The 13444-nt window shown below is 43.1% G+C and overlaps 1 protein-coding gene across 1 annotated transcript in view; it reads right to left on the minus strand.

Annotated features, from left to right (window-relative positions):
- Positions 1 to 13444, minus strand: part of TMC3 (transmembrane channel like 3) — a 109459-nt gene that overhangs the window by 19239 nt on the left and 76776 nt on the right. Inside the window, exons 15-18 of the mRNA XM_040342554.1 lie at positions 12806 to 12873; positions 7491 to 7619; positions 3035 to 3145; positions 926 to 1051 (exon numbers count right to left, since the gene is read on the minus strand). Coding sequence (XP_040198488.1) covers positions 926 to 1051; positions 3035 to 3145; positions 7491 to 7619; positions 12806 to 12873 — 434 coding nt within the window. The remainder of the gene's footprint in view (positions 1 to 925; positions 1052 to 3034; positions 3146 to 7490; positions 7620 to 12805; positions 12874 to 13444) is intronic.

A 13444-nucleotide genomic window follows, 5' to 3' on the forward strand; every position in this document is an offset into this window, starting at 1 on the left:
CTGCCTAGCGCCATCGTATCTATGCGACTGATTCTTAGAATCAGTTACGCATAGATATTCAATAGATCTGACAGGCGTAAGTCTCTTACGCTGTCGGATTTAACTGCAATTTTTTTTTTGCCCGCTAGGTGGCGCTTCCGTCGATTTCCCTGTCGAGTATGCAAATTAGCTAGATACGCGAATTCCCGAACATACGCGCGGCTGACGCAGTAAAGTTACGACGTTTACGTTAGGCTTTTCCCGGTGTAAAGTTGCCCCTGGGTCTATGAGGTGCAGTCAATGTTAAGTATGGCCATCGTTCCCGCGTTGAAAATTTAAAAAGTTACGTTGTTTGCGTAAGCCGCCCGTGAATGGTGCTGGACGTAATTTACGTCCACGTCAAAACCAATGACGTCCTTGCGACGTCATTTAGAGCAATGCACATCTGGAAATTTTAGGGGTGGCGCATGCGCAGTTCGTTCGGCACGGGGACGCGCTTCATTTAAATGAAACACGCCCCATACCCGCCGAATTTGAATTCCGCCGGGTGATTTACGCTACGCCGCCGCAACTTTACAGGCAAGTGCTTTGTGAATAAAGCACTTGCCTGAAAAACTTGCAGCGGCGTAACGTAAATCAGATACGTTACGCCCGCCCATTTTTAGGCCGATCTACGAGAATCTGGCCCATTGTACTTAGCACAATTCTTGGTCACACTGCTATCATGAAAAAAATATAAAAAAAAAAGAGAATGATGTTTCATCAGATTTACAGTTCTGTTCCCTGATATTGTTTTAGCTTGTGCTTATCTGCAAATAGTGTGTTTTGTCTCCGTTGGGGCACTTTCATGCTTGAAAGGAACTGAATGCGATGGTTTTCAGTAATCTTACATTTTATAAAATACACATTTCTCTATAGATACATCCAAGGAGTGAGAAACACTTACAAGAGAAGAAGTAAGGCCGGAACGACCACCACTGGACTGCTGACATAGCTCATCACCTTGTTGAACCAGGCAGGAAAGTCATTTTCAATGGTTTCAGCAATGATGTCATAAATTTTCTCTTGTCCACTGTTGAGAAAATTGGCATTTAATTATGTTAAAGCAATAACAAATCTTTGTTACCACTGGACCGCGCAGTTTTCCCCACCAGTGAGTGTAGGTTCTTTAGTGTCCTGTCTCCTATCCCCAATTTCCTTATTTTTACTCCCCCCTTCCGCAATTTTCCCACCTTGTCCCTTCATTTTTTTGATGGCCCAGAATGTTTCTGCAAGGAACCCAATCTTTGGTGAAATCTGTTTGTTTAGATCAGGGGTGCCCAACCTTTTGAAGAGCGAGGGCCACTTAAGCAACTTGGTAACCAGTCACAGGCCACAATGAGCGGCGCGGACGGACGACAGGTCACGGCTACTCTATAGGCCCTCCGATCCGCCCAGATGGAAGGGGGCAAATGTTTTTCGGATTGGAGGTAGACGGGCGTAAACGGACATCCGTCGCTCTGTAGAGGTGAATTGAGGGTCCCATTCGGTCTGGCTGATCAGGTGAAAAGGGCCTAAGACTGCTTTCACACTGATGTGCTGCGTGTTTATCCTGCGGGCTAGCTGAACTTTGCCATAGACTCCGCCTGTGGCAAAAGCCGGCACTGTAGAGGAAGCATTGGCTTATGGGGCTCTGCTCTGCAGCCGCTTTCTTCCTCTACCACCAGCTTCATATCACAACACTGATTCTGTGGTATGGCGGGTCAGCAACCAGCAATCTTTGCATGCCAACCCGCCATTCCAGAGCAGGAGGTCGCGGGCCACATCAGAGGGTTCCGCGGGCCACATGTGGCCCCCGGGCCACTGGTTGGACACCCCTGGTTTAGATAGTGGTTGAACTGAACACATTACTACTTTCTGTGACTCCTGAGAACATTGTTTCTCAACTTGGGTGCAGTTTGCGGCACGCAAGCATCGGACCCAGTTTGCTCTGGATCAGCATCATGACTTCACATGGTGTGAGTGGGCTTGCTGCCAACAATATAAAAAAAAATGATGTTCCACACAGGAAGCATGGTGTAATTCATTGCTATAGTGTTGGTGGCTAGCCCACCTGCACTATTGCAACACATGCCACTGATCCTGGGTCACACATTCAGGAGTGGATGGAAGTTCACCTCTGGCAGACCTGCTGCACAGCCAGGCCTCTGCTGAACTGCATGAGCCAAAAGGTGGGGCTGTGAATGGGTGCTGTAGATGTGAAGAGGGGGCTGAGGAGGGTCTGAAATTGAGGGACTGTGTGAATAGGGGTCCCTGTGATGGAGAGACTATGAGATTGGGGGACCTGTGATGGGAGGACAGTGTCATTTGGGGGCTCTGTGATAGGAGGGCACTGCGATGAGGAGGCTCTGATGTGATGAAAGAACTCTGTGCTGGGGGGGGGGGGGGGGGGGCGCTGGTTTGGGGGCTTTGAGATGAGAAAGCAGTGTGATGAGGGGGCTCTGATGTGATGAAGACTCTTGTGTATAGGGGAGACTCCTAAGTGAAGATGGGCTTCTGATGTGAAGTTAAATTCATCAAGGAAGTTTTATTCTTTATCTCATGTTCGGGTTTCACTTGGCTAAGCAAAATTTACATTTGTTTTACTTTTTAGACTGGGGTGACTCAAGATCGCATATACCAACTGTTTTATTTATTTTGGATAGTGAGGAAGAGTTGGCTCCACTGTTTTCTTCCTAGTGACCACTGAGTGTTAAAGTAAAGGAAAATCGAAACCTTTGCATTGCCATGGAAACATAGAAGGGAAATCTTCCAATGGTCACACTTGTTCCAGTAACAATTGTTGTAAGGGATGATTTTCCTTACTTTGAAGAAGTTTCCTCTTATTTCCTGTTTGTTTTGTCCCGAGACAGGAAATGAAGAAAAATTTAACTAAGAAGAAATAACTTGACAGGAGCTTTATTCATTCCTTACTGCAACCCAAAAAATGTATAACATTTTGAAGAAAAAAAGTTACAATTTTGAATACATTTTGATAGAATGTTGAGATGACGTGTTCTATCTAAACATGTCTCACCTAAATGGTCCACAGTTTATGGATGGCTTATATCTTACTATAGCAAAAACAGTTGGCAGCATGCACAGGAAAAGCATGAACAGCAGCATAGCCAAGTAGAAGTTGTTAGACCTGTAAAAAAAAAAAAAGAAAAGACAAAAGTGAAAGTCAGTCTCCAACATAATGCAAGGTAGGTCACTTTAACCTCATTTAACTAAACAAGCTTTTGAAAGGCTGAACTGGGCAGCATAGAAACTACAATAGTGGCTTAGTGTGCAGGTTCATGATGGTTCCCAAGAGTAGACAACTACCATGAACACGCCATTTAAGAATGATTCATATAGTCAGGAGTAGAAGGAGTTAAATCGCTTTATGTGTTATTGGTATGCCCTTAGTCCCCCCCCCCCCTACCTCAATGATTAAGCCCCCTCCATGCTCCATGCTTCTGTAATGTACAGTATGGTAGGTAGAGTTGGAGGTGGGTGGCAAGATGGGATAGAATGACTACAGGAGACACATGATGTAGCTGTGTTCTGGTCTCTACATGTGTTCCCTTTCATGGGCCCTCTAAGTGAGTGAAGAAAAATACTTTATCACAGCCTCCTCCATCTTGGGTACTAATGTTTTGACCTGTATAACAATGCATTGCCATAATTTGGAAAGTAAAGTTACTTTCAATCAATTCTTCTTGTTGGGCTGGCACAGTCAATGAGGAACTAATGGTAGAAGGGAGAAGGAGCAGCCAAGTCGGGATGGGAGAAGTGGTTGCCTGGTGACGGAAGGTCCTGATGGTGGGGTGGTCCACAAGGTCTGTGAAGCACCGTTTCGGCATCTGGGCTACTGTAATACATTCCTCAGCTGTGGCACAGGGCTACTCCCAAGAGCGAGTAGGTGAGTGAGTGAATAACTTGTATAGCGCTACAAATGCGAACTGAATCGCCTCAAGGCGCTTGGTATCCATTTCCATCCTGATCATTCAGAAAAGTTGGGTCTTGAGTTTTTTCCTGAAGGCCCGATGATTTTCTTCCATTCGGATGTTAGTTGGTAGCGCGTTCCATACTTCATTATCAAGAACCTTGCTAGGGACAGGAAAATCAAGTGGAGATTCCCTTTGTCCATAGGTGAACACATAGTAGTGACATCATGGAGGGGGCCCATATTTATAAAGTCATGCACATACTCATCAAGATAAGAACTCCAGTATGAGCATAAATGTTACTTACATTTTTAATGGCTGTGCTTTGGATCTCTAAATATAACCTTTTAGCTACTAGTCACAGTTTCTGCCAATTTGCAAATTCACTGCTATTCTAAAACTTGGGAGTGAGTAGGAGACATTGGGCTTCATTCACAAAGGTTTACATGAGGATAGGGATCGTTATTTTTAGCCATATGACTGTCATTTTTAAATGCTGTTGGAATTAGCTGGAAATAAACTGAAACACAGCTGTGGTGTTTTTATTTCTTCAGATACAGTACTGCATATGCAGAGGCGTCTAGTGAAAATAGCTCCTATGGTAAGCACTGAAACTGCGCCTCTGTCGAAACATCTCAGATATTTTATGGTGGGTCACGTGACCTCTAGCCGCTCTCCTCCCCATCTAAGGGCTACAGTGGGAGGGGCTGAGCGGCCAGCACAGAGGTCATGTGATCTCCCCAGCTGACGTCGGAGGGTGATCTCGGCCCCTCCTGCTGTAGCCCTTAGATCAGGATAGGAGAGTGGCCGGAGGTCATGTGACCGTCCATAAAAGATCTGAGATAAGGTTATTACAGGCATTTATACATGTTTTATACAAACATTTACACAGTGTAGGATGGATTGATAGAACAGAGGGGCTGGGAGTAATATTTATTTACCTGTTCAACTACTTTAAGACCCAACTGAACTCTCAGCTAAATACTTTTCATTTACCTAACCTCTTGGTGCCTAAGTAATGCATATGGGCTTTCTGTGCTGAGATTGCGTTCACTGTGCTCCCAGCACATTGATCGACCTGTCTTAGACAGCTCAAAGTCTCCATGGATTGGGAGCCGATGGGACCAGCTCCAAATCATGTGACCACTGTGACAGCCAATCACAGTTGTTACATGATCAGATAGCCCCTCCCATCCCCCCCCCCCCCCAGACACAAATACTCTTTTAAAGGGATGTCAAGGCTTGGCGGGAAGTGTGTAAATCCTACAGTTTTTTTTTTTTTTGGAATGAAGCCATAGATGGAGTAAAGAAGCCTGTCTTGTGCCTGAATGCTGCAGAAAGCGTGACCTCTGCCAGCATGCTGTAGAAAAGAAATCTTACTCTCTGTGTGGAAACACTGGTCTCTCTGCTGAGGTGCAACACACCCCCCCTGCTGAGTCAGAGAAGAAGCTCTCCTTTCATCAAGGAGCTTGAGTTTTGCTTCCCGCAGAGCTATAGATCTGACTTGGCAGGGTCCATGTTAGACTTATGCAGAGATACCACTGCTTCAACACAGAGAATAAGGATTCTTCTCTCCAGCATGCTGGTAGGGAACAGGCTATTTACTCAGACACGTGTCTTCCAGCCCAGTCCTCTTAACTAAAAGGAAAAAACATGTGTTTATGTGTATACGATTTACCCACAATCCCATGTTTTTTGCACACAGTTTAGAGGGAGATTGAAAATCTGCTGCTGTTGAAAAGATACTTTTTTTTTTTTTAGGAGCTGTGGTGGCTCAACGCGATTGGCACTGCGCTGATAAGCCATTCACCTCTGCAGCTAGGGGTTCGGATCCCGGTCTCGGCTACATGTGAATTGAGTTTGGTGGTCTCAGCCCAGCTCCCGGTGGGTGTGCTATGCAAGGTAAGCCTGCGCTTAGTACGCCCACCCCCCTCCCACAAAAACCACCACACTTACACGCACTCGAAATTGGGTTAACATGCACGCACTTTGACCACGCGGTCTCTAAAAAAAAGAGGCAAAGGACTAACGGGGCTGGTTGAGCGGGCTAGATCCTCTCACTCCCTTATAGGGAGTCCCTCTGCCCCGTTGGGCTTCAAAGCGGAGCAGGTAGGGCGGGCTGTGTGGGAGCACCCCCTCACACACCCGCCATTGCCACCCGGGGCATGGAGAAAGGTGGCAGATTGCCTCTGGGGGAGACCTGCCTACTCCGAACTCCTGCAGTCCGGCTCCTCTCTCGAGTACACGCACAAAAATACACTTTAAAAAAAAAAAAAAAAAATACTTTTTTAATCAAGCTAAATCATATATTATTATGATATATGTTATAACATAATAATTTATTATTATATTATTTATCTATTTACTGTGAAATTACTGGTTGGAAGTTATAACTTCAAACTTCAGTAATCTGTCCATTAAGCCTTAAAAACAATATGACATTGCAGTGAGAGGCGTGCCTCCATTGCAGCATTTTTATTGGACAGCTTGGGCCAATGGTACCTTACCATTGGTCCAAGACTCCAAGCTGTCCATTGAGCTCAGTGCATGTGACAAAAAGTGAGGAGAGGCACTGTGAGCCCATTCTCTCAGGCCGGGTACACACGGACAAACATGTATGGTGAAAGCGGTCCGTCGGACCGTTTTCACCATACATGTCTGCCAGAGGGCTTCTGTACGATGGTTGTACACACCATCGTACAGAAGTCCGCGCGTAAACAATACGCGGGGCGTGTCCGCGGTGTCGCCGCGTCGATGACGCGGTGTCGCCGCGACAATGACGCGGCGACGTGGGCGGCCCGCCTTTAAAATGCTTCCACGCATGCGTCAAAGTCATTCGACGCATGCGAGGGACGGCGGGCGCCTGGACATGTACGGTAGGTCTGTACTGACGACCGTACATGTCCGAGCGGGCTGAATTCCAGCGGGCTGTTTTAAAACAAGTCCAGGAATATTTGTCTGCTGGGAAAAGGCCCGGCGGGCAAATGTTTGCTGGAATTCGGCCCGCTCGCGCCCACACACGACCAAACATGTCTGCTGAAACTGGCCTGCGGGCCAGTTTCAGCAGACATGTTTGGTCGTGAGTATGGGGCCTTAGTCTGCTGCAAACAGAGTGTGCCAGCTTGTTTTTAAACTGGCTGCTCTGTATGTAGCTCCTGACAGGGTACGCAAGCAGCCCCATATCTTCGAAAACCATAGGTTGTAGGAGACCAGCTACCTACCCCCAAATGTGGGAACTCTGTGATGCCAGGTTGCCGAGCTAGGACCCTCGAAGCTCAAACTTTTTTTTAAGAATTATACTTAATTATATTAGAGTTTTCTTCCATTTAAAAAAAATCTTGGTGTAAAGTGTGCTTTTTTAAATCCCAAAAGCATGTTTAAATATATCTGTAATTTGTCTAAAATCGCTAAAGGTAAAATTACCTAAAGAAGATTTTTGAGAATGTTCAAGTTCAGTGTGCCCTTCCCAAAACTTGGACTTATGGGTTTCTGTCAGATAATTGTCATTGTGAATAGCCAGAGGTGTAAAGCAATTGTTCATTCAAGCTCTTAGCTACTGACCTTGAAGCTCTGAAAACCTGCTGATGTGGAACATTGCAGGTCAGCACTGCCCAGCTTCTTAAATACATCAAGCCTATCAGTTTAAACACATTAAATGCTGGAAGACACGGAGAGAAAAATGCCCCCATCCTGAAAAGAGAGTTAGAACAATTAGTCTCAGACTGGATATGCCAACAGTTAGTATAAATATGTCACGTAAAGTGCACCAGCGCCCAATTACAGAATAGTAATACATAGTCATTGGTGACAATATTTGTATTGGCTGGGCACAAACACATGTACTGTACATCTAGGCCTTGAATGTGAATGTAACATGACTATTTTGTGGACAAGGCTAATATTTTAGAAATACACATCTTTACTAGGACTATTCAAAATATATAAAAGAGCAAAGATGGGATTTTAAAGGTGCCAACACAAGTAAATATATAAAAAAATTTTTTTTTTATAAACATTAAAAAAATGGAAGTATTGGGAGTATGGGATTACTCTCCTCCCACAACTCCATGAGTTCATTAAGCGATTTAATATAATTTAGAGTGAGATATTTCTATATTTAGTTATTCCATACTTATTCAAGGAAGCCTATTCCACACCCACCTAACAACTGTCCCCAGGCCACCCCCATCAAATCATTCTCTGCATCTATTACCTTTTGTACCACCACCTCCTCCCTTTAGAATGTAAGCTCTTACCTTCTGTATTGAACTGTACTGTAATTGTGCTGTCCGCGCTATATAAATTGTGTATAATATAAAAATATTTCATTATCCAAAGATCGATATCTGGAGGACTGATAGTTTTTGTCAAATATGACTCTATACATAAAATTTCTGGCAAATAAATGAACATCTTTAAAGCGGGAGTTCACCCGAAAAACAATTTTTAACATTAGATTGAGGCTCATTTTGTGAAGGGGAATCGGGTGTTTTTTTTTAAATCGAAGCAGTACTTACCGTTTTAGAGAGCGATCTTCTCCGCCACTTCCGGGTATGGTCTTCGGGACTGGGCGTTCCTATTTGATTGACAGGCTTCCGACAGGCTTCCGACGGTCGCATACATTGCATCACGAATAACCGAAAGAAGCCGAAGCGTCCGTGCGGCTCTATACGGCGCCTGCACACCGACGTTCGGCTACTTTCGGAAAATCGTGACGCGATGTATGCGACCGTGGGAAGCCTGTCAATCAAATAGGAACGCCCAGTCCCGCAGCCCATACCCGGAGGCGGCGGAGAAGATTTATCTCTAAAACGGTAAGTACTGCTTCGTTTTTTTTAAAAAAACACCCGATTCCCCTTGACAAAATGAGCCTCAATCTAATGTTAAAAATTAAGTTTTTGGGTGAACCTCCACTTTAAATAATTCAAAACTATTTGTGTTTTGGGTGGGACAAAAGGTTAAACCTAAACTCAATACCTGTTCATCTGTGAGTGGATAGGATGATAGATTGGTAAGTTTGAATTTGTTTTGTTCAGATTTTTGGGATTCACATGTCCACATTTTGTTTCGGATATGGTGTGGCTGGTGGTAAAAAAATGGGTGTGGTGCGAAGGTCCTCCGAAATAGTGCCTGAAATAGCTGGACTTAACTTATTGGATATAGGTAAGCTAGGTGCTTGGGAAGAAGTGGAAGATGAAGAACCCACATCACCAGTGAAAGTGCAAAATTGTTAATAGAGGGGAGAGAAGAATGTCACGTCTGACCATCATAGGCGTGTGCACAGGTTGTGCCAGGTGTGCCCAGGCACACCCTAATCACTCTGTGCAGCATAGATTCCCCCTACTGCCCTAGGTTCCCCCTTCCTCCCGGACCGCTGCTGACTTCCCTCCTCTCCCAGCGGCTGTTGCTGCGAGGATGTTTTAGGGTGAATTTGGGGAAGGGGAATATGTAATTTACTGACCCCTTCACTTTTTGAATGAACACAGTGAGCAATTGGTAGTGTATGTTTGAGCTTTGGGGTGCACACCCTAATGCAATAGGCTGCGCACACCTATGCTGACCATAGTTAATACATATATGTACTTTATGTGTTGAGTGTAGTTTTGTGTCTGTTTTGATTAATATATTGTTTTTGAATCTTTAGTGATTTTGCATGCAGTATTTGTAAAGTCTCCTGAAGAAGCCATAGTCTGGTGAAACATGTAGAGATAAAGTGACTGCATCTTCGTTGTAAAAGCCGTATGGATATTCCTTGATGTTTTTATATGAAATTTTTACTATTTTATAATGTTTATAATACATTTTTTATTTTTATATATTTACTTGTGTTGCCATCGTTATCTTTGCTCTCTTTATTTCTTTTGGATATGTTCTTTGGGATGTGGTGCCGGGGATTTTCAGACAACAGATAGCCACTAGTCCTAGTAAATCGAAAGCTATGTCATATAACCAAATTAAGGGGCCTAGATTTCGGAATAATTTGATGTGACTTGATGGGGGCAGATTTATTAACCGCTTCAATACCGGGCACTTTGACCCCCTTTCCTGGCCAGAACAATTTTCAGCTTTTAGCGCTGACGCACTTTTGAATGACAATTACGTGGTCATGCAACACTTTTTTTAATTTAAATTTGTATCATTTTTTTTCCCCACACTAATAAAGGTTTTATTTGGTGGTATTTGATTCCCACTGGATTTTTTGTTTTTAGTTACATAAACAAAAAAAGACTAAAAACTTTGAAAGAAAAACACACATTTTTCTTCGTTTCTGTTATAAAATTTTACAAATAAATAATATTTCTTCATGCATTTAGGCCAAACTGTATTCTGCTACATTTCTTTGGTGAAAAAAACCCAAATCATTGTTTATTATTTAGTCTGTAGGAAAGTTATAGAGTCCATAAACTATGGTATATATCTGAAAATGAATCCCCCAAATGACCTTTCTGGAAAGTAGACAGACCAAGGTATTTAGTGGGAGGCTTGGCGAGTTTTTTGAAGTTGTAATTTTAGGTCACAATTTTTTATAGAAAATAAATAAATAATAAAAAAAAAATTTTGTTCACATACTGTCACCAGTGTAGTAGAGCATCATGATCAAATACACTGACTGGTGACAGTATGTAAAAGAAATATTATTTTTTTAACACACTGTGACCAGAGCAATATAGTGTTACCATAGTAACACTGTACTACTCTGAGGAAGTGATCAGGATTTTTTTACCTGCCTATTTTGAATTAGGCGGGGTTACGCCGGGCCATTTGCGCTACGCCAACGTAACTTAGGAGGCAAGTGCTTTGTGAATACAGTACTTGCCTCACTATCTTACATCGGCGTAGTGCAAATGGGATGCGCTACGCCGACCTAAAGATAGGCGGCTCTACCTGAATCTGGCTATAAGTCTCTAAAGAATAATCTCCCGAGTGACTCTGAAGACATCATGTGAAGACATTCAATAACAAAGTGCTCCTCCATATGACCCAAAGTGCATCCACAGTGTGCTAGAATCCACCTCCATTATACCGTACACTCACCAGAAGCATGAATAAGGCCAGCCTGTCATATACTCCAGTTTCACTGACTTCCCATTATGGTCTCCTGAGAAAGTTCCTCTTATAAAGCCACAAGGCAATTGGATAGGCCTATCCTGTGAAAAGTTTCTCACCACACGGTGGCCCAAAGGAATGATATAGTGTAGTATTTTATTGTTTTGAACGTATATATTTTGTCTATATTTATTTGGTAATCCAGCCAGCAAAAAAACAAGCTCTCCTGCAGACTGCCAACTCTGGGAGGGTTGCTTACAATGATCAGCTTTTATTTAATCATGTAAAATGTTTATCCCTGATAACTGTATGAGTAGAGACTTACCTCACTTTGGAGGGATTTGCTCTCACTACTTGCTGTGTCTACTATGCCGGCTCTGCACTTTATGTATTCTTATATCCGACTCCTGTTGAGTTCCCCATGGCACAAAATAGATAAAAAGCCAAGAAGAATAACTAGGACCCTCTTATGCAGTGTCAAGTTTGGAGACCAAATTGCTGCAGTGTTCTGCTATCCTCCTATCTAAGGCCTCGTACACACGACCAAGTTTCTAGGCAAAAACCAGCAAGAAACTTGCTGGGAGATATTTTTTTGCCGAGGAAACCGGTCGCGTGTAAATTTTCGTCGAGGAAACTGTCGAGAAACTCGACGAGCCAAAAAGAGAGCAAGTTCTCTATTTCCTCGACGGGAATGGAGAAACTTGCCTTGTCGAGTTCCTCGACAGCCTAACATGGAACTCGACAAGGAAAACTATGTGTTTCGCCCATCGAGTTCCTCGGTCGTGTGTATGAGGCTTTAGTCTTGTAATTGCAAAGCCTGACCAAGAAACACTTCCTCTGTGCCCTGATGCTGTCAAAGACATAGAGAGCATGAGGGGGACTGAGAGAAACCACGAGTTGCATAGTGTCACTGGTAAATAACTGGCAATTTCCAGTGCTGTTAGCTGGATCAGAGTATGGAAACAAGTGTGGAAAATTGAAAAAGCATGGCGATATGCATTTGTGGAGGGAAGGACAGGGAAAACCCAGCCCTCCACCTAACGACACATTTATCTAAGCACATGTGTTATATGTGTAATTTTAGGGTGCATATTAACTTGGATAACAAGTACACTTTAAAATACATTTCTAAGTCTTAGGTTCAGGTCCTGTATACATGTACTCACCATAGGCATGCACAGGGTGTGCTGGATGTGCCTTTGTGTTACCGATTCCCCCTGCTTCCTCTCTCCCCCACCCTACAGTGCTGTCAGCCTCCCTCCTCTCCTCTCAGGAGCGGGGAAGGGGCAGGTAAATATTTCATTAAATGACCTCTTACTTTTTCTGAATCAACTCAGTGAGTGATCTGTACCGATCGTTTCTGTCTTTATTCCTAACTAAAGCATAGTAAACTAAGTTTACTGAAAAAAAAAATTAAAGTATAAAGGGAAAGGGGAAAGGAATGCTATGAAGAAGTTGGGACTTTACTTTAAACTAAGTTTACTGCAGGCTGCAGAGAAAGGGACTAGGGAATCTCTGTCCTCGGCTTATTTCTCTGTCTCAAAAGTGAGACATCAGGGGTCAGTTTAGACCCCTGATATTTCACCAAAGCCCCATTACGGGGCTCCTAAAAAATTTGTAAAAATAAATAAAAAATAATTGGAAATTAAAAAAAAAAATTAATTGGAAAAAATAATAATAAAAATTAAAAAACTCCTAACACTGTCCACACTGCCCTACTGACACAAATCTTTGCTCTTCTGACACCGTCCACTGCTCTGCTGATATACGCCCATGTATGTTTGTGCTCTGGTGCAATGTATTAGGCTGCGCACACCAATGGTACTCACCAAATCATTCCTTGATTGTAGACCAGATGAAGAACATTCTCAGCAATTTTGAATTCCCCGTATTCTGGCTGAAGATATTTAAACAATGAAAAGTTTAAATATAAATGATAATGTAAAAATGTTGAGTTTTGTTTGGTTTGTCCTAACACTGGAAGACCTCATCATGCAGCTGGGGTTAAACCACAGTCATCAAACAGGCAAATTAAATTATATCTCATTGTCTTGTTAAACAACCAAATATAATCTAATGTAATAGTCTTCCATGCTGAGCGGTGATGACAGAGACAAAGAAATGATCTCTATACACAACATCACATTCACGCATATTAAACAATTATGGAGAGACAAGGCAGTCTCAATGAAATCTTAGAAAAGATTCTGCCGTTCTAGCAGCAGCATAATATATGTTCAGGATACTATTTGTCTCCGAGATGGAACTAGTGCAGATTTCTAAAACTCAAATAGCAATGGATTTATGGGAATGTTTTCATCCAAGGACATCATTTAACTGCAGCTTATGGAGTCAGAAATGATTTCCCCCCACTGCCATAATCCAGGGTGGTGGTTTTGATTGATTGCTAAGAGAAATACAGAGAATTTAGGACAGGCTGATAAGACCATCTATGGCCATATTATACA

This window comes from Rana temporaria, chromosome 3 (assembly GCF_905171775.1).
Source record: "Rana temporaria chromosome 3, aRanTem1.1, whole genome shotgun sequence".
Classification (NCBI taxonomy): Eukaryota; Metazoa; Chordata; class Amphibia; order Anura; family Ranidae; genus Rana; species Rana temporaria.